This window comes from Mus musculus, chromosome 3 (genome assembly GCF_000001635.26).
Source record: "Mus musculus strain C57BL/6J chromosome 3, GRCm38.p6 C57BL/6J".
NCBI classification, from domain to species: Eukaryota; Metazoa; Chordata; class Mammalia; order Rodentia; family Muridae; genus Mus; species Mus musculus.
The window spans coordinates 101812733-101836877 of record NC_000069.6 but is presented as its reverse complement, the minus strand read 5'-3'; the positions used below and the strand labels follow the sequence as shown (position 1 = coordinate 101836877).

The window sequence follows — 24145 nt, the reverse complement described above, 5'->3', positions numbered from 1 at the left end:
GTGACTGAGACGGGACGGTGTTAGAGCAAGAATAGTGAAGGTGTGGGCATTTAATTCCAGAAACCCGGGGCAACTTTATTGTTATTGGGAAAGACCCTGCCGTAGGACAGGGACTATGCAGTAGTGATTCCAGCAAAAGCAGAAGTTAGGGTGAAAATAAAAGTATGTGTGTGGGGAAGGGAGTGAGTGTGGGGGTGGGGAGACTTCAGCAGAGTTGAAAGCAACATGGAAAGAGAATTCCCAAAGGCAGATTAGGGGGTAGAGCTTCTTGTTTCACTAGTGAAAAGCTGATGTGGTAGATTCGGAATGATGACTATAGTAACAGCAGTCAAGGGACAGAGATTCCCTTACCATTTCAGAGCATGTGCCGTAAAGAGAAGGGGATTTCCAGGACACGGAAAAGCAGGTGGAAAGTCAAGGCAGTCAGCGTGGAGGGGGATTCTGGGGACCTTTGTGGATCCTCAGTTTTTCAGGACTGGTATAAGACCTGGGATTGGCAGATGAAGCCTGGAGAAGGCCGCCCCAGCGCCTGGAGGAGGGAGGTGGGTGGGGTCTGATGTGGCTCTCCTTGGAGCTGTCTGGGAGGATATGCAAATTTGGGGCCGCGGGAGAGAGTGGAAGGGCTGGATTGGCTGCGGTTGAGCATTGAGGAGGCTGGCTTGGAGAGCTGCCTGTTTGAAAGCCTTGCTCAGACATGAACTGGACTGCCAGCTCTGTTGTCTGTCAGTCTTTCGGATCAAAGACGGTGATACTCACGAGCTTTAGGGAGATAAGGCTGCTGGGATATTTTCCCTCCTGGAGTAAAACTAGGCCCAACCAGTCAGACTGGGAACTTATTGTCGGTTTTCTAGGATGAGTTTTACTGGTAAAACTAGATGTGTCCTAGACTCTTAAGGGGCCTGTTTATACTGAGTATATTTTGAATGCCAACGTCCAAGTGGGAAATCACATTCTAAGGTCAGCAGGTGAGAGGCAGGACTCTCTGCCCTACTTTTCTCTGCGTGTATCTACCTGTTTGTATCTCTCTCTCTCTCTCTCTCTCTCTCTCTCTCTCTCTCTCTCTCTGTGTGTGTGTGTGTGTGTGTGTGTGTGTGTGAGAGAGAGAGAGAGGGGGGGGGGCAAGCTTGCCTCTGTATACACAAGTGTCTCTGTGAGTTCATGTATGTGTCTGTATTAGTGTGTGAGCGTGTGAGCTTACCTCTATATACACAAGTGTCTCTGTGAATGCATGTGGTGTGTGTGTGTGTGCCTGTGTCTGTGTGTGACTATGCGAGCATGTAAGCTTGCCTCTCTATACACAAGTGTCCCTGTGAGCTCAGGCTTTTCTAAATGTCACTCCTGGCCCTCATCTGATTGGCAAGCCTTGTGCCGGGCATGATGAAAAACCAGGCGGCTTGTTTGCAATTTCTTATTTGTTTATGGTAAGGAAGTAAATCAATTGCAGAATTTTCAGGAGTGGAGGGCCAAGGGATATTTACTGTCAACAAGGTAAGGACGGGGAGATGTAAGGTACTGGGCACCAAGGTGCACCTGGTGCCAGGACAACAGGATAAAGAAAAAAAAAAAAAAAACAGGATAAGTTCCAACTCGTTTTCATCACGTCTCCTTTTTAGTCTTTCTACAGTTCCCTGAAAGATGGCAGATGAATTCTTCCATGCTGGAAAGGAAAACTGCAGTGAGCAGGCAAGAAGAAGTCAAGTCTCTGGTCCACGTTCACAATTCCAGAGAAGTTTTATCCAGAGAGTAACGTTGCTGGGAAAGCTACCCACCAGATTTGTCCTCCATCGGGAAAGAAAGCAGAAGGTTGCTGCTATACTGGGGGTTGACCAAGAAGCCATGAAGTCTCTTCCAGAGGGAGACTTAGACCATTGCCTGCTGAGCAAGGTGAGCCAGGGCTGGCCTCTCCTGGGCACACCCTCTAACTCTCCATCCCATGGCCATTGATCAGAAGGAATCCCCTGCTTCTGGAGGCCATAGATGCCTCGTTCTCAGGAACTCAGGGTGGCTACCCTCAGCACCCTGAGGAGGTCCATATGGCCAGTTAATTATCTGAGCCTCAGACTTCAGACTTCTTTCTGTAAAATGAGAATCTGAGTGGGATTACTGGGATATGAGTAGCCAGGCACAGGCACGGTGACAGACATGGGGATCAGAAACTGAGAGTATTTTGGTCTACATGAATCCTTGCCTCAAAAACAGCTACAAAACCAAAACACAACAACAACAACAAAAACCTACAAAAAAACCCAAAACCAACCAAACAAAAAGAACTTAAGACAATGTTTGTTTGTTTGTTTTAAAACTACAAAACTGATAGTTTTTAAATATTGTTTGGGGGCTAGAGAGATGGCTCAGCAGTTAAGAGTATTAACTGCTCTTCTAGAGGACCCAAGTTTGATTCTCAGCATTACATGGTGGCTCACAACCATCTGTAATTCCAGTTCTAGGGAATCTAATCTCCTCTTCTGTCTCCAGGCGCACCAGGCACATTTGTGGTGCATAGACATGCATGTAGGCAAAACACTTATACATGTAAAATTAAAACAAAATCTTCAAAAAGTATTACTTCATTTGTAAGCTGGGCATGGTGGAACCTACCTTTAGTCCCAGCACTCAGAAGTCAGAGACAGGCAACTCTCTGTTAGTTCAAAGGCCAGCCTGGTCTATTGAGTGGATTCCTGATTAGCTTGGGCTACTATATTGTGGAACCTTGACTCAAGAAAAAAGGAGAAAGACAGACAGGAAGGAAGGAAGGAAGGAAAGAAAGAAGGAAGGAAGGAAAGAAAGAAGGAAGGAAGGAAAGAAAGAAGGAAGGAAGGAAGGGGAAGAAGGAAGGAAGGGGAGGAAGGAAGGAAGGAAAGGGGGGAAAGAGGGGAAATAGGAATATGGAGAAAGAGAAGGGCTAATTTCAGTTTTAGGCTCTTTTGATGTTAGACTTTATAGGGACCTTAAATATTATTTACTTTAATCTCTTCCATTGTTCCACATACCTATGAAGCTTCTAAGGCATGTTGTTAATGTTTAAACAAAGAGGTTTAAACTGAGAGGTGGGGGACTGGTCTCTGGCTTTCACGCCTTTATACATAAACAAAGCAAAGATTATTATCACAGTGAGACATGAGTGCATTTTTTAGACATCAAGGGAAAATAAGGAAAATCGACCTGCACCAAAACCAATCTCCAGCAAAGTGGCTTCCCCGACACTCCTCTACACAGAGGCCGTGTTGACGGGCATCTTCCTGGAGTCGCATGTTTTCTGGAAAACCAGCAGCATTCCAATTTTCTTAGCATTGCATTCATTCAAGTGATTTCACCTGCCCAGTCCTCTGACCCACTCTCCCTGGGCATTGCTACCAGCAGAAATTGTAAATGGTATTCCCAACGTGGAACCCAGCCTGGATTCATGGTATGCTTGGTCTCTAGAGCATTTTCTAAAGTTTTCTCTATTGACATTTCAAAAATACCAAGATATCTACATAAGAATCTAGGCTTCTGTCCCCTGTAGGGATAAAAAGAATCACGCTACCTGGCAACCACAGGCCCGGTGTCTGGCCTGGAAATTGTGGACTGAGTGTTAGCACGTGTGACAGCCAGTTCTCAGCAGGTTGCAGCCCCTTACCACCAGTCTGACAGCTCTGTCCTTGTTCATCTCTTGTCCCTGAAGATGGGTCAGCCTCTTCTCCCCCTAAGAGCTCTGTCCTAAACAGACCTCGGGCCCAGCTTTTTCCTTGTGTTTGTTCTTTTTCTTTTGGGCTCATTTTAATCTCTTCTCACACAGCTCAGAGTTGGCCTAAAAGGTTCTCTAACACACGGGCACAGAACACTTCTGTCATCCTGGGAACTGTGGAGCTGATAGTGCTCATTGGTTAAGCACTGACTCTCCCTAGCCCTGCCTTAGCCTCTGACTTCAACCTTGGAGGTTCCTTCTACCTTTTCAAAGGGACCAACAGTGTCCTGGACATATTCGTTCCTTTCCTTCCATACTCCCAGAGTATCTTGAAAAGATGTAGTCTGAAATATCTACAGAGTCCCCTGGATATATATATATATATATATATACCTACCCCCCAAAAGGTGCTAACAGGCTGAGGTGCCCATAACATTCACCAACCTCCATTTCTATAGAGAAAGAAAGAGGTTCATAGAGGTGAAATGACTTGGCTAAAGTCCCATGGCTGTGTGCTGGCTGTGTGTTGGCTGTGCTGGTTTCAGCACAGCTGGCTGGACCCAGAGACCATATCCCCTCTGCTGACATTCTCTATCTTGAAGATGCACACGGAACATCCTCTTTATATCAAATCCTGCTTTGTGGTTTTGGGGGAGCTCAAACCCTGAGAGGTGTTCCACTAAAGGCGAACGAAATTCTGTGCATGCCTGAGGGATGGCCAGCCATACCTGCAGAGTCTATTCTTAACTCCAAGGAGGAAGGGGATGTTTTGTGTACAGTCAGGATGCTAACTGCAGTGTGCGGCAGACCCCAAGCTACTGTGGAGAACTCTGGAGAGGGAAAGAAAGGACGTTGGCTTTGATGGAGAAAAGTGGTCTACAGAGAAAGGGATGGAGATGAGGGCTTAGAGGATGTGTTAGGTTTCAATAGATGAAACCCATTTACCCACCCATCCCCATCCCATGGGGGCGGGTGTTGCACTCAGCTATGCTTTCTTTTAGGTAGCAAATATGATCTGTCTGTCACTTACTAACTCTGGTGTAAGTTACCTCCTGAGCCTCAATTTCCCCATCTATAAAGCAGGAACCACCAGCAAATGCTATGGTATAGGAGGCCTGAGTGTTCCTGGACGGACTGAGAAACCCCAGTTCCACCGCGCTGCTGCTGCTGCTGCTGCTGCTGCTCGGAGAACAAATTCCAGGTGGTGGAGGCATTCCTCCCAGAATTAGCCTTAGCAGAGAGGAAGGCCCACTGTCCCCTTTGCATCTGTCACTAAGTATATGTCTTTCTCTCTTTAAACTGGCAAGCTCTCGAGGACAGGGAAGGTGCCTGTTTATTCTGTGTAACCTATTATTGGGCCCAAGCCATTCCACAATCGGCAGCCTAACTTTTCTGTTGTCTGGGAGGAAGTTCTCAGCCGTCTTTCCTCCCTGCCCCCTACTCCCGCCCCTGGCTGTGCAGTAGTAGGACCACCTGTTCTGCAGGCAGCTGTGCCCCAGCTTTCCCTGCATGCTGCTTAAGTGCCCTTCCGTAGAGTTGAGTTCACGGAAGGGGGTTGCAACACCGTGAGTCAGCATGGCCTTGTTACAGGGAGCAGTCTTGGATTCCCAATACTTTTTTTTTTTTGAAACAGTAAATTATTCACAAACCTGAACTATTAATAGTAACAAATGACTTATGGGTCAACAATAAGCCAGGGGCTTGGAAGGAGGGAGGGAGGGAGGGAGGGAGGGAGGGAGGGAGGGAGGGAGGGAACCTGGGGTGGGACAGGGATGAGAGTTCAGGCACGTAGACACACCTGGAGAGATGAGGCCCTGGGCAGAGCTCTGGTGGGAAATCGTCATCTGTGGCTCTGTGTGACCTTGGAGCATCCCGCCCTTTGTGCCTGGTTGATTCAGTGTGGCTTGGTTCTGCCTAGGCTCTGTCACACCCACAAATGTAGCCTTTGAAAAGAGAGAAAGGACCCCTTTAGGTTCGTAGACTTTATCAGCAAGGAAGGTGAAACTTGGATAGGTCCCCTAGGTCGAGCTTGGATTGAATTGTGTTTCACATCCATTTTCTTCATTTCCCTCTTATCTTTATTTTCAAGCTTTTCTTTGCCTGAAATACATTTGGTGATGAATCTGTATTGCTAGCTCACTGACACCTGAGAGACTATTTTAAGGATAAGGGAGGATTCTGGGCTGGTCTTGGAGGGACCTGCACTGTGCAAAACATCCCCCCCACCCCCTCCCACCCCTGCCATTCACCAAAATCACTCCCTGCAGTCACCCTCAGGCCTCATCTCTGCATTTCCTCACCAAGAAGTTCAGTCTGAATCCTCTTGTTCTGTCTCTCTGGGTTCAGTCAAGAAAAGTGAAGGCAATAGTCCAGGGGACTGCCAGGGTCCAGGCTGGGGTTACAACCTAACACGGGCCTGGGAACCTCAGCACACCTCAGTTGGGGTCTGTGGATGGCTCCGTGATGTACCTGTCCTAGTGAGAACCTTACACTGCACGGATGGCCAGTGGTGCAGGAGGACTGGGCCAAGCATCACCTAATGAGACCTGCACCCTGATTCAGCAGCCAAGGCACCGCGGGGACAGACATATCTGGGACTCTGGTCTATGCCCACATCACTGCCTGGCCCTTGCTGTGTTAATCTTTGTGAGCTTGTGGCATGCATGAAGAGTCAGCAGCCCCCACAAAACGGCAACTCTAGACTTGTCATTTCATGAGCCCTGACTGCAGACTGCAGGCTTTCTCTAAGTCCAGGAAGAAGATCAGCGGCCCATTCTACCCACAGCACTGTCATGGAGGGTGTGGCCGGGAGTGCTGGAAATGCCATCGGAAACCCCGTGCATTTGGTGTAGTTCTAGTTGCCAGGGTAACGTAGGAGAGCCACCTGATGCTCTGGTACTCTGTTCAGTGACCCCAGATAAGATGATTGCTGAAGTCGAAATAATTCTGAGATGCTAAGTTTAAGGCATCTATGTGTAAGAAGTGGCAGAGAAAAACTTGTAGTCTCACCTTCTAGACAGCTGAGTCCTCTATTCTGACTTTCATGCCTGCAGATCAGAACACATCAGGACGATGAGCTAAGCACCCAGATAATGAGAGTGGTTATAGGCACCTTCCAGGATGTGTTCAGTCTTGTTCTGCACAGTCACCGCCCAGTCTGTGGTCAAGTTCATAATGAAGAATTTTCCCCCCCAGGAGGGCTATTCCCCTGGGAGTTTTGCCCACGTCCCTTCTGGTAATTCCAGTATCATAATGGATCTTCTCTTAGTGTGCTGGTTTGGGTGTTTGTTTGTTTGTTTTCAACTTGACAAAAGTTTGAGCTTTTTGTTGTTGTTTTGTCTTTGTTGTTGTTGGTTTGGTTTAGTTTTTGAGACAGGGTTTTTCCGTGTACCCCGGCTGTTCTGGATCTCCCTGCTTCTGCCTCCCAAGGGCTGGGATTCGCCACTGGGCTCCACCCAGCTAGAGTCATTTTGAAGAGGGGACATTGGTGGAGAAAACACCTCCATCAGATTGGCAAGTCTGTGGCGGTGTTTTCTTGATTGATGGTTGGTGTGGGAAGACGCAGTCCACTGAGAGCTGTACCTCCTCTGAGAGAGTGCCTTGTTCTAGCTAAGCAAGCCGGAGAGCAAGCGAGCCTGAGAGCAGCTCTCTTCAATGGCTTCTGCTTGACTTTCTTGTGTTCCTGCTCTGCTTGAGTTCCTGCCTTGCCTTCCCTGCTGTTAGAATGTGAACGGAATGTGTAAGCCGAATTTCTCCAGAGCAATGGGAAGCAACCTAGGGCACGTTTGTGTGTGTGTATGTGTGTGTGTCCATTGAATTTCTCACATTCAAGTTCTATGGAATCACATCCACAAACTTAAAGATTGGGGAGTTTGGCATTATTATCATTGAGCCCCCATGGCAGCCACTCTGACTGCAGTGTGCTACCTGGTCAGAACGTCTCACATGACTTTTGTATTATGTTACTTGTAGTGATCCTATATATTTTCCCCACACTACACTCCTTTAGCAGACTAGACCCTGTTCAGTGCCCTATAATCTAGCAGCCTGAATCTCTGCATTCCCTCCTCAGGCTGGAATAAAATCGGTGGCTGAAACCTCACCTAGCTTCTACCCCTCCAACTCTTCCTAGCTCGCCCCAAACTCACAACCCCAGCTTGGCATGGAGGGCTGAGAGGCCCTCTATCTTACAACTGAGTCCACTCATACCCCACAACCTGGCTATCTTTATAAACTACCCAAGCCATCCCTCATCCCCTGGGAAATGCCACCTCTCTGGCTTCCTGTCTCCATATTGCCTTGTCTCCTTCCCTGTGAAGAAAATAGACTCCAAGCAGGAAATCTCCAGTTCCCAGCATCCCTTCTTGTCCCCCCTCTTCTTTCCCTCTGACATGAGGTGGTGGTGAGTACCTGGAGATTTGCATGTACCTTCCTCCTGGGAAATCCCTGCTGTGCCGCCTCTTCCTCTCCAACTGGCACTTCCCTCTGCGTTTAAACATGCCTGAGCCCCTGTGTCAGTCTGAGACAGCCAGCGGTTACCTTGCTGGTCCTATCTAATCTGTTTGCTTCCATGGTCCAGCTTCTTAAGGAGTGGTGATCCTTTGTCCTCATGAATTCCTCCTCCCGCTCTGGTTGGGAAACTCTGCAGACACTTACGGGGCCCTGATCTCCTCCCCCCTCTTCTGGCCCTGCCACCTTACAGACCACACATAGAGACAAGGGCTTACTGAGAAGCTGAGAATGGTTTTTCTGCTTCCACTTCTGAAGTACCAGGACTACAGCCATGCACACCACACTCAGTGTCTGCAGGGCTGGAGGTGGGATCCAGGGCTTTGTAGATGTTAGGCAAGGGCTCACTCTGCCAACTGAGACAGATCCCTAGCCCCCTAGCTATCTCGCTCTTACCTTCTGCCTCCAGGAAGGACCCTTGGCCTCCAGGTTAGATAATTGTTCTCTGGCTGTTCCGCCGCGTCCTATGAATGCCTTCTCCAGCACCTGACTACAACTATTTCAGTCCATCTTACTCTGGCAGTCAATCTGTGAATCTCTTACCATGCAGTAAATAGTTCCAGCAAAAAAGTGGGCCTTCAGTGAAAACTGCCCACGTGGAATTGAATCAGGCATACGGGGGAAGTTCTATCTGTGAGGAGGATCTTTAACCAAAGGTTCCCCAAAGCACCCTCCTGTATTTCTGACATTCTGCCCTTCTGTAGCACCTTATTTCTTCCACTTGCAGTTTAGAAGATGCAGAGCCTCCCACAGGTGCAAGCCATTCAAAGAGGGTCCCTCTGCCCTGTTACTCATATTGCATATCACGAGGTGGGCATTACAGGGTTAGAAATGAGGGAACGGTTGCTAGTGGCAACAAGAAGCTCACTCACACTGCAGGTACAACTGCCATTCTCAAGACCAAGGAAGATGTGTGGACTTTAAAAAGACCACTTTGAGTATTTGATGTTTCCCATGAGATTCTCCGGCCCATAGAGTTACAAACCTTGCTTTTGTCTCTTGCTACTCAGTGTAGTGTTGGCTATCGGGACAGTACAAGTTTATTTTCCAAAGACAGGACTTTGTCTATGGAAGCATACATATCAAAGAGATCTCAGAATGCAGATTGGGGATGGCCCCTCTGTTGTATCTGTCAGCACCCCGCACTTCCCTGTGATGGAGCCCCCACACGTGTTCTCTTTCATGTGGCTTCTCCCATGCTGGAAGTGCACAGTCATGTCTGTCTACTCTGCCGTGACACTGCATGAAGCTGTACCTTGCATACAGCCAATGCTAAATGAATATTTATCAGTGGACTAACCCTACGGGCCATAAAACCTGTGCAGGTGGGTGTGGTCTCAGCCTTGCACTCTGTCTCTCTAAGGGATGGCTCTGTGGCCATCTAATGCGACCCATGCAGATCTTAAACTCACTGCAGAGCCAAGGCTGGTCCTGAACTTCAGATCCTCCTGCCTCTACTTCCCATGTACTGGGATTACAGGTGTGTGCTACAATGTGTCCCCACCCTTACCTCAGGTGTGTGCTACAATGTATCCCTGCCCCTCCATCCCCACCCTTACCTCCTGCCTTCGCTTTGGTTGCTGTTATATCCCAGTCTTTGCACAGGAAAAAAAAATCCCGGATAAATATTGAGCAACAGCACCTGTTTCAGAAGCAAGCAAGTGTCATGTTGGTCGCTGTCAGGCCTAAGCAGGCGACTCCTTTGGAGTCCTGGGAGGCAAGATTTTTGCCCTGACCTTGGGTCAGGCATCACTGCGCCTATGCTTTGTCACCTGTGTGCCGGTATCTCCTCGGGCTCTGTAAATGTTTCCCTGATCTCCTCATGCCTAGGTGGACCTGAGGCGGCAGCAGATTTCTCAGACCATGGAGGAGGTGCAGAAAATCATCCACCTGCTAACCACAGAAATCAGCCGCCAGGACAGTCGTTTCGAAGCCGTGCCTGTCTCTGACACACACAACGAGAGCATTAAGGTAAGTGGGGCTCTCCCTGTGGGAGGAGCTCTAGGAAGTACCCAAGACCTGGGACAGGAGGGACTCCATGCCACTGAGAGCCTAGTACTGCCCCAGGTTTCCACAGATGCTCTTCCAGGCACAGTGTACACACCCCCATGATATTTCCCTTGTGGGAGTCCACACAGGCCTAGACCACAGAGGCTAGAGGTGAGGAAGCCAAAGGGCTTGACTGAGTCCTATTTGGCCCTAAAGCCAGATCTCATTCCAAAGACGGATGGTGAAGCATGCTGCCTTGTGGTTCAGGCTCACTTATTAAACACAGCTGAATAGATGAGAGGCTGGGCAGAGGGGGCTGAGGGAACTCATGGGGAAGCCATTGAAGGTAATAGACACTGGGGTACTGGTGAGGGGGAGCGGGAAGGCTCTGAGGCAGCTCTGAGGAACTATAGGAGTGCACTGTAGCCCCTCCCTGCTGAGGGACCCCATTGAGTCTAACCACCAGGGCCAGGGCATGACAGTCAGCAGGGATCTCACTCAGACCCTAACCCACCCAGCCTGTCAGCCACTGGACTTCTCGCTCATCTCCACTAAGAAGCAGGAAGGGGCTCTGTGCCCCTCTCAATCCTCACTATTCTTGATCTCAGTTTTTCTGCATATAAACCTCTTTCACCTTGCAGTGGTCTTACTCGTCTTCCCACCAGTATGTAAGATCCTGGATTTTAAGGCCTGGCACGTGCACATTGAAGAATGAGGTTGGCACCAAGAACTGTGACTGGCCCCGTGCACCCCAGGCTGGTGGGTACAGGGTCCACTCACAAGGTTCTAAGACTTGTGGATTTTGAGGCAGAATCAGATTTCAGGAAACTGACTCTAGGGTAAAGATTGTGAGACTAGCATTGATCCGGTCATTTTAGAACGTTTGTCCATATCTTCCTTCCCAGTCCAGTCTTAATCAGACACATACAGCCCAGGACTAGAGAGAGCGACACCACGTCACTCTCCCCAGACCTGGGCCAAAAAAGTTCTCTTATAGCTCAAAATCTATCCTACGTTAACTAACATTATGTCCTGTAGAGTAAGCTTCGAAATGGGACTGCAGATACAGCTTAGTTGGTAAAGTGCTTGCCTGGCATGCTCAAAGCCCTGGTTCCATCCCCAGCCCGCCTGTGATCTCAGCACCTGGGAATCAAAGGCTGGAGGACGACGGGACATGCTTGGTCACATTTGATATCTGTTTTAGTGCGTTGTCTTACTTTACTGTTGCTGTGATAAAATACTGTGGTCAAAGCCACCTATGGAAGAAATAATTCTTTTGAGCTTATCGTGGTGGCTAAGGCATAGCAGCACACAGTGAGTGAGGCAGTGGGAGCCCATAGTAGGTGAGGCAGCGGGAGCACACAGTAGGTCTTCAACCACAAACATGAAATAGGGAACTCTCACCCACCCCCACTTCCCCCACTCCCAGTGGCTTAATTCCTCCAGCAAGGCCTCCCCAGATAGTGCCATCACCTGGGGGCGAAGTGTAAAATACCCGAGGGAATATCCATGTCAAATTTGACACCAGCCTGGGATATGGGAGACCCTGTTTAAAAAACAAAACAAAACAAAACAAAACAAAAAGACCACATAAAATGCCTTTAATTTTATCTTGGACTAAGCTGGGTAAGTATTTACTGAGCAGCATCAGTGTGACTGGCAATGCAGAAGGTTTAGTCTTTATTTGATGTTGTTGGGGGAGTATGGGTGTGGGTGGATGCACCTGTTCGGGTGTGTGTGCCATGTATGTGTACCTGGGGAAGCTGTAGAAGTCAGCACCGACTGCCCTCCTTCCTTGGTGGCTCTCACTGAACCTAGAGACTCCCTGCTTCATTTATAGTGGATATAGGTCAAGTCCCAGGGATCTGCCTGCTTCAGCCCCACCCCCATGCCCCCAGAGCTGTGATTACGGGCATGTGACTACACACCTGACTTTTGATAGGTGCTGGTGGTTGGCACTCGGTACTCATGCTCATGTGACAAGCTCTGTGTTGGCAGACCACCTGCCCAGCCCCACAGTTGCACGTTTGAACTCGTGTACAAGAGAATTCAAATCGCATGAACACTTTCCATTTATAGTTTAGGTGTCTGACCTCCCTGTTTAATCCAACCTCTGCACACCAGAAGTCATGTGGTGCCCTCATCGAAAGCATCAAAAGTCCTCTGAAAAGCGAGGCGGGATCAGTTGCCGTTGAGTTGGCCACTGCCCACACCAGGGACCAAAGTTCACTATTGTTGGACTTTCTATTACTTTCTTCAAAAATGTAGCTGGAGGAACAAAGAGGCTGCCAGTGAGCTGCCTGGGCACAGCCAGAGTTCAGGGTCCCTCCGGAATAGCTGCACCAGCAACCAGTTTACAGTGTCCTTTGCGTGGTATGCTGCCTGCTCTCTTCCTCGACAGCTTAACTGGTTTCTGGAGAGTGGGAGTGGGTGGATTCACATCCATTTTCCCACTGAACTCAGAATCATCTCAATGGCTCACATTGTCCGGACAGACAGACTTTCATCTCACCTTGAATTCTGTAAGGGTTAGTCATGCATACTGACCCTAGGTCATCGTGACAGGAGAAAAGAAAGAGTGACACTTTAAAGTCCTATCCCATTCTCCTTAATGCCAGAATGCTCAGCTATCCCAAGACTAGAACCATTGGACAGACTGCTTCAAGCACTCAAAGCTCTTCCATGTGCTGTCAGTCTCCCCAGGTAGTTGGTAGCCCCTCGGAGCCTTAGGTGGCTTGCCAGGGGGCGTGGTATCTAGGTTACCTATTGCTGTGACTTCAGAGAAGGGATGGGCACAGCCAGAGATTTGGGTTGTGTGTGAGGCTCAGTGGATTGATTTCTGCTTTCCTTTCTTCTCTCCTGGACTTCAGGTTCCCTCCAGAGTTCTGGGTTTTATGCTTAACTTGTGGCTTCACAAACCCCAAAACTCCTTGAGTCAAGTCACTCTGTTTGCCACAGCCCCAGGTGGGTTAGTGCCAAAAAAAAAACCCAAAAAAAACAAAAAACAAACAAACAAAAAAAACGTACATCTCAGCACTCCCCAGGCGGTTTCTGTGCACATCATCACATTGCTGAGGGCTGCAAGGTTGCTTGAGCTGCCTGACTGGACAGGTCGGCACCCCTCTGCCGATCACCTCCCCAGCGTGTGAGCTCAACTCCTCTTCTCTTTTTCTGACCTCAGGTTTTGGCCCCCAGCCTCTTCCATGTCACCGTCCCACTGAAAGGCCTTGCAGGGTACAAGGGGGTCCAGAGGCAGCGCTGGCGGTACTACAATGTGCAGGGCGCCAAGCTCACCTGCCCTCTGCGGGACCCCGAAGGCCTGCAACAGTGGCTGGAGACTGAGATGTTCATGAAGACCCTGTGGCAGTGGCACAAGGCAGATGTGAACATTGAGGGGGACATTGTGCCAGCCAAAGTCCTGCAGGTGTTCCGGACGCTGGTGGAAAATGCAGTGAGAACCTGTCACCTCTCAGGTGAGCCGGTGAGGTCAAGGGAAGGTGAGAGGGGAGTGATAACCAGTCACCATTTACATTGTGGTGATGGGAGGGTGATGGGAGGGGGAAGGGGCACTAGTCTGGTAATGAAATGCCCAGGGCAGGGATTCATTCTCAGGAGCCTCCGTGACTTAGAAATTACCACCCTGACAAACACACCTCAGGCTGTGGGTTTGGTGCTCAGCCCCAAACTCATCATACTTATTTAAAGCAGCAAATTACTCACACACACACACACCCAGACCTTGGGTATCAGCACATTTCTGTGCAATACTAAGCATCTGACTGCACACAGGCTGTAGAGACGAAATGTTCAAAAAGCACCAAGCCACCCCAGCAGAAGCCCTTCAGCCCAAGGACACACTGACCTTGGCAACAGCAAACACCGAAGCCACGATCCAGGGGTTCATATGTCCACACAGATGCACACACATAAGCACACTTGCATATGTGGGAAAACTGACTAAATTTCTTAGTTACCAAAGTAATTATAAACCAGGAAGGAAGATGAGCTGATCAGCAGAAATAATTACTCACATACACACACACACACACACACACACACACACAGAGAGAGAGAGAGAGAGAGAGAGAGAGAGAGAGAGAGAGAGAGAGAGAGAGATCAGAAAGGAAGGAAAGACCAACAACACAAAAACAGGAATCTTGGGGAAGAATATAAATAGTTAAAGAAAAAAATGTAGTTGTTTTTTTTTTTTTAATGTGTTGACAATTCTAGCAGATTGCCAGGTGTGGTGGCAGGTGTATGCCAGTAATCCCAGCCCTGGGAAGGCTGAGGCAGGAGGATTACTACAAGTTTGAAACCATCCTGGGTTACACAGTGAGAACCTGTCTTAAAAAATTAAACAACTGGGGCCAGAGAGATGCACAGTTGTTAGGAGCAGTGGCTGCCACTTGCAAAAGACCCGAGTTCAGTTCCCAACGCCCACCTCAGGTGACTCCAGCTCCAGGGGAGTCTGATGCCCTCTGCTGGCCGCTATGGGTACCTGCATACGAGTGTACATAATTCACACATTATTGAATTAAAAGTAAAATAAACCTAAAAGAAAACAATAATGACAAAGAATCCCAACAACAATGGAAACGTAGCATATTAACAGCTATAGGAAGTCTGAGCAGTGTGGTCCTGCTGGGTATGGGTGGGTCAGGCATTTTCATGTTGTTCTTGGGAATGGGTAATTTGGGAGCATTTCATTCTTAAAGGGCAATTTATCCATTATTTATTTTTATGAAGTGCTTACTTGGCCATTCAGCAAATAAGCTTTTGCAAACACACAAAGGAATATGGCCAGGAGTATCCTCTACTCTAGGTTTGAAAATAGTAACCAAGTAGGAAAAAAGAAACCTAATTGGCTCTCCAAGAAAATTGGTCCAGTAAATGACAGCCCCTTTGCCTAGCAGACCGCAGCCTCTGCCAAGCGAGACACACAGGCACACACATCCTATGAAAAATTACACAGGTTACAGAGCTCAGTGTCAGATGCTTGCTTGTCTGAACAGAATAGCTCTGAAAGTCTCCATCCTGGTCATCTCATGGCTGTTATGGAAGGTACTTGTGTGTACTTAAGTCTTGTGGCAGTCTGAGACTGGGGCCATGTGCAGCTTAGTTGGTAGAATATTTGCCTGGCATGGACAACACTCTGGATTTGATCACCAGCTCCGTATACATCTGGCGTGTTGGTGACCTCTGCTCTGGAGAGGGAGGATCAAGGCTACTCTTTCACTGCATAGAAAGTTCAAGGCCAGCCTGGGATACTGGAAACCTTATTAGGAAGGAAGGAAGGGAGGGAGGGAGGGAGGGAGGGAGGAAGGAAGGAAGGAAGGAAGGAAAGAAAGAAAAGAAAGAAAGAAAAGAGAGAGAGAAAGAAAAAAAGAAAGAAAAGAAAAGAAAGAAAGGAGGGAAGAAGGAAGGAAGGAAGGAAGGAAGGAAGGAAGGAAGGAAGAAAGAAAGAAAGAAAGAAAGAAAGAAAGAAAGAAAGAAAGAAAGAAAGAAAGAAAGAAAGAGAGAGAGAGAGAAAGGGAGGAGGCGGCAGGAAGTGGTCCTGGCAGTCTAGCTCCAAGTTCACTCCTAGCACTTGGAGATGGTCTACTAGTGAAAGGGACGATGGGAGAGGCAAGCTGGGCCAGACCAGTGACAAGCTTCCAGCAAGAAAAGCTCCTCATCCTCGCCTTGTGCAGGCCTCTCTGGTGAGATGTAGACCCTGGGCCATGCACCATATCTAGCTCAGGACAGCTTTCTTTCCTCAGAGCAGCCAAACACAGTTAACAGCTTCCTGTCCTCTCAGAAGGAAAGACTGAAATGACAGACCTTAGTTTCAGACACCCATTCTTGGTTTGTTTGTTTGGTTGGTTGGTTGGTTGGTTGGTTGGTTTTTTGAGACAGGGTTTCTCTGTATAGCCCTGGCTATCCTGGAACTCACTTTGTAGACCAGGCTGACCTCGAACTCAGAAATTTGCCTGTCTCTGCCTCCCAAGTGCTGGGATTAAAGGTGTGTGCCACCATGCCCGATTCAGACATCCATTCTTATCTGTAACAAATCCAACAACAACAACCAAACAAACAACAAAACCACAACCCCATCCATGTGTCGGGGCTGGAGAGACGCTCAGTAGTTAGGAGCACTGGCTGCTCCTGCAGAGGACCTGGGTTCAATTCCCAGGATCCAGTCTGTAACTCTAGTTCCAGGGGGATCAGATACTTTCTTCAGGCCTCTGTAGGCTGCTATATGTATGTGGTGCACATAAACTCATACAGGCACCCAAGTATACATAGATTAATAGAGATTCTCCCTGGCAATGAGGGCAAGCTGCGCATGAGCTAGAAAACTCACAACACAGATTTCTTCCTCACTGTCTGCTTGGAAAATGAAATAAGAAGACCCTCCCACACACCTGACCCCTTCCAGCTGTGACCCCTCCCACCCACCTGACCTCTTCCAATGTGCTCTGAGGGCTTTTGTGATCAGATGGACTTAGGTCAATAAGTCCAAGCTGGCTTCCAAGATGGACAGTAGAAGCAAGCACCTTGAGATTGGGTCAAACAAAGAGCAGGTTAGTAGGACTCCCCTGGAAGGCACCTGCGTGAGGGTGGGGTCAGCGCCACACTTCAACAAGATCCTGCCAGGAGAGTGAGAGCTCCATCCTCACCCTCACCAGCCTTCCCTGCCAAACCAGCAGTGAGACACAGAAATGCTAGATTCCATTGCACAATCACCAATATGCTCCCTCCCCATCTTATTCTATGACCTTCCTTCACTGAGCTTTTAGAAGAGAACCCATCAATTTGAATGGAAACCCGCTGGATTATAACTCAGAGGTATTGTGATCAGCATGTGTGAGGCCCTGGGTTCAGTCTCCCGCAGTACTCATATATGCACGCATGCATGATCTCTAGCAAAACACACACACACATGTACATGTACACATGTACACACACACCCTAAAATAACATATGCTTCAAAGCTTTGGAGGAGTGGGGAGTAAAAGCAAAGACCCACCAGCCATGAGCCTTCCTTGTGACCCTGTGACCATAGCTGACTGGTGTCTACAGAACTGACTCTGACAGTCGCAGGGACAGTTCCCAGAGTGTTTGCTCACTGCTGCTTGTGTAGAGCAAGGCTTTCTTCTCAAGGGTCCCTCCTGTTCCTTCCCATCAGGCAAAGTCACTGTGCTAGAAAAACGCACTACGGTTTGGGTTGCCATGGAAACGTCCACAGGCCAGGTGGAGCTGGAGCTGGCCCCCACCGTGGAGATCCCCACCACCTGGCCTGAGAAAGCCCAGTGGCCTCGGTGTCTGAAGCGATGGCCTTCCCCAGAGAGAGTGGAGTGCATCAAGGTATGGGTGACCAGGTGGGGGTTCATTCAGTATAGAGCGGTCAGCTTTGCTGATCACATTAGGGGCTTGCTTGGGGCTGCTGTTCTGATGCACGCACCCCCTCCCACCACCACAGCATCACTGCCATCAGAAATGCAGGTTTCTTATCTGAAACCCTTAGGCAAAGGCTGGTATGTCCTCAAGGACTCTGATTTGGGTAGAAACAACTGCCATAGGGGTCTGAGCCATCCTTGCTCCCTGAGTATACCAAGATGCTTCCTGTTCTCCCATGATCCCATTAGGTCTCCATGTTTTGACATGCACATGTGAGTGAGAATAGTCAGTATGAGTTTGTCTTTTTCTAGCTTATTGCACTTTGCATATTATACTCCAATCCCATCCATATCCCTGTGAATGACTGGATTCAATTCCTTTTTATTGGCTGAATAATATTCCATTGCGTAGGCATACCACAGGCTGTGGGCTGCGGGTCCCTCCAGCTGTCTGAGCTGCTCTCCACAGTATCCAGCTTCGTGCTTCTCATCTTTCCAATCCTGTTTCGTTTTCAGTCCTTTGGGTTTAACTTGGTGGCCCAGTCCGCCTATCACTGGCAGCTGAGTTTCTCCCAGGCAGAGCAGGTGCTGTTTGAGCAGCTGGACGAGGATGGAGGCTGCCGCAGGCAATGCTTTCAGGTCCTGAGGCAGCTGAAGGAGGATGTGTGGTGTCCAGGGAGGAGGCCAGTCATCACCACCCACCACCTGCAGGTGAGCACGGGTGTGGTGGGGGTAGACGGGGCAACTGTCTCTAGGTGGGTCCCACTGTGTGATGGGATCAGGATGGGGTCATGGGAATGGTTTTCAATTCCAGGATTTCCACACTGCGTGCAGCTCAGCTCCTGGAGACATAAACCCCAGCTGTGCATCACAGCAGTTGGGTTTTCTTTCTCGCCTTCCTGACCTCTCTTCTCAGCCCCTCTCTCTCTCCTCCCTTCTTTTGATGTGACACTAGGAATGATTTATTGTACAAATGAACACGTTGTGGGTACAGAGAAAGAGTTGAGACACACAGAACATCCACCATGTAAAGCCAGGTGATGAACACTCCCTTCTCGAGTGTTTATCCTGCCTGTGTCGGGGGCCTTCCAACTCCTCTGGTTATTGCAAAAAAAAACCCAAATTTCTGGAAGCTGCAGGTGTGCTGCCATGCTGGTGAGCACACAAGTGTATTCCTCCCTCTGTACACTGCTGTTCTGGTGAGCGTGTCATCGTTGGGTGTTTTGGTAGTAACACCCAACCTTCCTTTGTCCCTTCTCCCCTCCCTTCCTAAGTTCTCATAATCGCTGCTTTTCTCTGTGGAACCTGCTGTGTTGGTGGTCACATGACCGAGAGTGTGCAGTGTTCACCTGCCAGTTGCTTTCTTATCTCATGGGCTCCCCCACTTCCTCCATACTTCGCCATGGCAGGATTCCATGCACGTTCATGGATGAGCCGTGTTCCACCATGTAGATATACCACATTTTCTTTATTCTTTTGTTGATGGACACCTAGACTGGTTATTTTTTTTTCTTGGCTATTGTGAATAATGCCACAGTAGCCATAGAGTATATTCTAATTTCATTTCCTTGGTATGCATAACCAAATTTTATATTTTGTAGGAACCTCCTATCTGTTTTCCACAAAAGCTACACTAATTTATATTCTCCCCAGCACTGTAGGAGTTGCCCCTGTCCATACTACCTCCTCATCGTACTTCATCTTTTGTCTTTAACGCATCTGAGTTCCATGTGTCCGAATCTGAGTTCGGAGTGTCCATGCTCATCTGCTTTCTCTCTTGTTGACAGTACTGTTGGGTTGTGGCAGTAAATCCCCAACCCAAATAATCCCCAGCAAAGGAAACACAACACAATTACTATGAATCCATGCTGTGCGCCTAGATTGGGCAGGTCTACCACTACACTACCATCTTCCCCGTCTATGAGACCCTTACAGCTTGTGGTTTCTCCAGGCCAGCTGCTTCTGTTCCACTTTCCCTCTTCCTCCTCCTCCATCATCCTCTCTCTCCCAAAGCCTTCAGCTCCACCTTCCCCTCTTTCTCCACCGGCTCTAGCCTTTATTTATAAATTAAGGTGGGAAGCAGGTTTACAGGAAATCACCAGAGTGCTGAGTTCCTCTGGATGAGCAGGCAGTGTTCTTCATCCACCCAGGACTTCAAATATACACTCTTTTGAAATTGATTATTTTTGGTTGCCATGTTTAATTGCATATGTAACTGGGTTTGGTGTGACATCTTTGCATATGTGGACAACATATACCACTTCGATCTGACCTCCCTTTGCACTGCCCCCTTCATCCCACCCCCTTCACCCCACCCCTCTCCACCCCTTTCATCCCATCCTTCTTTACCCCCTTCACCCCACCCCTCTCCACCCCCTTCACCCTACCCCTCTTCAACCCCTTTACCCCTTTCACCCTGACTCTCTTGAATTCCCAGCCCTCATCCCACCACATTCAGACTTTATCTTTTAGTTTCCACCTGTGGAAAGGAAACCACGGTGCCCATCTTTCTGAGTCTGGCTCATTCTACTTAACACATGTTCTTCTGTATTCCTGTAGAGGACAGGGCTTCATTTCTTTCTGGATGAACAGTCCTCCATTGTGTCTTAGTGCCCTGTTTTCCCTGTCTGTCGCTGTTGGTGGCACTTGGCCTGATTGTACAGACACCAGTGTTGGTGGGAAGGCTGGCAAGCAAAGCAGGGACCAAACCTCACAGAGCGTGCTAAGGAGTGTATCCTTAGCCAGATGCCCATGTGACCAGCGCGCAGGAGGCAAGAGCAGGAGGATGTCTGTGAATAGGAATGGGCCAGCCTGGTCTACACAGCTCCAGGCCAGCCAGGGCTACACAGCGAGACCCTGTCTTGTATTCTTAGACAACAGTGAGTGGAACTGTTATTTTAACAAATAAACGATGAAGATTTGTACTTTACAAAGGACTTCAGATCAGCTGGTAATTAGAAAAGGCACAGACAGGTTAGATGCTACCAAAGTGTGGTGGGGAGGACAGTGGGAGGGAAGTGAGGCTGAGTGGCAGGTCTGAGAGACCAATGAGGAGGAAGGTGAGCAGGTTGGGCTGTGAGTGACAGGGAGTATGCTGCCCCAGGTTGTGTCTGGCACAGCTAGCTGGATAAGCAGGTCTAAAGGCAGGTTTGTGGCGAAGGCCATGAGTTCAGTCTGGGCATGTTGAAACTGAGATAAGTTGCCAATACTCAAGACTAAGCAGGTCAGAGGCAGCGTCTGGGCTGGAGAAGGTACCATGTGAGTCCTCCATCTTACTGAGAAGGCGGCTCTGCACTGAGCTAGGCAGGGGAGGGACAAGAGCTGAAGGGGCCACGGAGGGACCCTCAGGGATGCCCAAAGCAGAGCAGGCACAGACGGCTAGGGTGCATAGGCAGTGCAGAGGAGTAGCTAGGATGAGAGGAGAAGCCTGGAAGACCATTGTCTTGGAGGCCAAAGGAAGAGTTGGTTAGAGAGGGAGGGTGTGGGCCAACTGTCCAATCCACTGACAGGCAAGCAGGGGTGAGGCTGAAAGGGCCTGCATAGTGATGGCTGGAGATCTTGGGCTAAGAGAGCTGCATTCAGGATTAATGGCAGGAGGTCCCCCACTGGAGTAGATGAAGGGACGGAGTGAGTGGGAGGAGAGAAATTAGGAGAGTGCCTGGACATGCAGGGGAGAGCAGGAGGCTCTGACCAGGCCAAGAGGCCATCTTCTAAGAGGGGAGTCGCTCCTATAGGGTTTCTGAGAGGCAGAGGCCTGTGAGCAAGTGATAGATACAGAAGGAAGAGACTACCACGTTGGCAGAACTCTCTGGTCCGAGAGATGAGGGCTTCCATGTACCCCTGCATGCTAGGAGGCAGAAAGCCTCTGCTTGGATGGCCCTATGACTCACCAGGAGAGTGTTGATGGTTGAGTGTCAGAGGAAAGGAAGAGAGAATAACTTGGAGGTGTGAGCCAGCTAGGGAAGCCCCAGGCCCAGGTGAAGCAATGGACCAGTAGTTCCTGGTGAATCCAGTTTTCCCAAGATGCCTTGTTCCTCCTCCCATGTAAACTCAACTTGTCCCAACATCTCTCTTCCCCCAGACCGTGCTCTTCTGGACTTGTGAGAAATACCCCCACCTCAAGGATTGGCAGGTCTTCCATCAAGCCCTCCTGCGCCTCGTCCGGAAGCTGCACAGGTGTGTGAGCCAGCACTTCCTGAAGCACTATTTTGTTCCAAAGAGCAACCTCCTTCAGTCAGCTAACCCAAGCGAGCTGGATGCGGTGGCCCAGAAAGTGGCCTTTTTCCTAAAGAACCCGCAGGTTGAGCTGCCCTGAGCTGGCCCAAGGAACCCTTGTTTCATTCCTTCCTGCTTGACTTTGTTCTCGGGGTGGTTCCTCTGTCAGCTGCCAGGATCCTGTGCTAGAGACAGCCTGCCAATGACAGAGAGAATGAACCAGGCCGTCAGCTAGCTCACCAGAGACAAAACTGCTCCTGCCCCAGGTCATACAAGCATTTCATCTTCCCTACCTCTCCTGGGGACGGCTCTCATCCAGTTTCCCCAGTGACTGATTCTCCATGCTCAGGAGATGGGCTCAGTGCAGGCCAGGCATTAGTCTGCAGATGGTGAATTCTCCAGCTGGCTAGACCAGAACCCATACCATGACAGACAGCCCACCAGTGGCTGGTGTCCTTTTTAACTCTCTGCACCCCAGCTCCAAGCAGAGGCCAGTGGGTCCCGTTCCTCTCTCAAGTGTGGGGAGTCATCATAAGTCTCAGGGAAAGTTCCAGAGAAGGACGCAGCTGGAACTCTACCTGTCGCCTGACTCGTCACAACCCCCTCTGCCACGGTCAAGCCTATAACTTGCTTCCATTTCAGGAGCGAGCTCTGTGCTGTGGCCTGGCATGTCCTTCACATCTGGATGTGAGCTCCATCATTTCACTCCCTCGCTGACACATAAACACTCACTAGGCACTGAGAATACAGGGACGCACAAGACAGACTCACTGGAGAAGACAGAAAGCAGACAGTAAATTGGTAAATTCTGTCACCACACACAGAAGGACGATCCTGAGGGAACGTGTGGACAGCTAAGAGAGACCAGAATGGTCACCTCAGGCAGGCTGGGAGGGATGGGTGGGCAGCTCTGGCTGTGAGAAGCTGGGGTGGAGTCGGTACTATTGTGTCCTGGGATCAAAGGTGCAACATTTACCTCCAACAAGAAGAAAGACTTTGTGGTCTGAAGCACATTTCAGATGATGGCTCTGGTGGTCATGTTAGGAGGGATCCTGAGGTCCCTGCTCTTCACCATGCAGAGACTTCGGAGCCCCACAGCATCGCACATCTGTACAGTCTGGGGATTGTGCTCTAAGAGCGAATGGCTTCCTTTGGCATGTTTTTAGTGCTTCTCAACTCCAGGGAATCCTTTATGAATTTTGAACATTCTTCCCAAATTTGCTTAACAAAGTAATATCCTTAAAAGCACAAACACTGCTTTGGAGGCTCTGAAGAAACCCCACGTGCGGAGGAACGAGCCCGAGGCCCCTGACGTTCTGAGCATGCGCCCTGCCAATGAGCTGCATTGGCTTTTTATTTAGAGGCTGGATCTCACTAAGTTACCCAGGATGGCTCTATTTTTTTATTAGTTTTTTATTAGAATATATTAATTATACATAATGATTGGTTTCATGTGATATTTTCATGCATGTATAAAATTTTGTGTATGAGTGTGTGCGCATGTGTGTGAACCAATGACTTGTATACGGGTTTCATCCAGGAACATGGATAAGGGACTAGTTACAGAGAATGGGCACCTTCTAGTGGCTACACCACTGAAGAAAGTGCCATTAATGGCTTATAAAGCATCAGGGAGAGATGGGGCCTTGTTAGCATTCTCCACCTGTGACAGAATGGTGACAGTCCAATTGTGTTTGAGTGAGCACGGCCTCTGAGCGTTCAATAGTGTCATCACTACGTTATAGCTGGAGACCGCAGTCCACAACCCTTCACCCTATCCATCAGCCATTCTTCCCCCCCATTCCATGACATTTCCAAGGCAAAAGCCTAAGACGGCTTTGAACTCACTCTGTAACTCAGGCAAGCTTTGAATTAACTTGCAATCCTCCTGCCTCTGCTTCCCAAGTCGCTGGAATGATAGTCCTGTACCACCACTTCTGATTCCGATTTGGTGAAAATCAATATTATTTTTATTCAAAAGTGCTGCAACAAAATAGTAGAAACCCCAGATTATCAGTCAGTAAATCAAAGTTTTAAACGGTTGAAAATGTGTCTTATGTAACCAGATGACTTTCCCCCCCTTGGAAGCACGAAAAAAGCAAATGCGATGTTAAAGCACCAAGACTTGCCTTCTAGTCATGGAGCTGAAAGATTACAATATGCAAAAGGGAGGCTGGACGTGCTGTTACTTAAAAACTGTGTGAAGTTTAGAGAGGAAGACCCACAGGCCTGTGAGACCAAGTGTTTTCCATTAGAGCTGTGCACTGTGGAAGTTGTAGGATGTTCTGTGGATTCCTGGCTGTTCCTACATCTGGCCAGCAGAGGCCAGCAGGCACTCACAAATGAAAAGAGCCAGGCCCTATGGGGCCTTCATTTTCAGGACTGT

General features: G+C 49.0%; 1 protein-coding gene and 1 long non-coding RNA gene across 7 annotated transcripts; one reads left to right on the top strand and one right to left on the bottom strand.

Annotated features, from left to right (window-relative positions):
• Positions 1–594: 594 nt before the first annotated feature.
• On the top strand, positions 595–23802 carry Mab21l3 (mab-21-like 3). Of its 2 annotated transcripts, none has more exons than XM_011240120.3 (7): positions 595–965; positions 1614–1884; positions 10007–10147; positions 13347–13638; positions 17334–17512; positions 18061–18255; positions 21626–23199. In XM_011240120.3, the coding sequence occupies exons 2-7, from the start codon at positions 1636–1638 to the stop codon at positions 21857–21859; spliced, it is 1290 nt and encodes a 429-aa protein (XP_011238422.1). In that variant the 5' UTR covers positions 595–965; positions 1614–1635; the 3' UTR covers positions 21860–23199. The 2 variants fall into 2 exon arrangements, with proteins under 2 accessions (XP_011238422.1, NP_758499.3); NM_172295.4 differs by having other exon boundaries at positions 655–957; positions 21626–23802.
• Gm33381 lies at positions 1459–8728 on the bottom strand. 5 transcript variants are annotated; one of them, XR_003954538.1, is made up of 3 exons: positions 8573–8728; positions 5466–5610; positions 1459–2075 (listed from the first exon to the last, which is right to left on the bottom strand). It is a non-coding gene; the product is annotated as a predicted gene, 33381 (long non-coding RNA). The 5 variants fall into 5 exon arrangements; XR_001783942.2 differs by lacking the exon at positions 8573–8728 and adding an exon at positions 8078–8306; XR_001783943.2 differs by lacking the exon at positions 8573–8728 and adding an exon at positions 8096–8306.
• Positions 23803–24145: the final 343 nt, after the last annotated feature.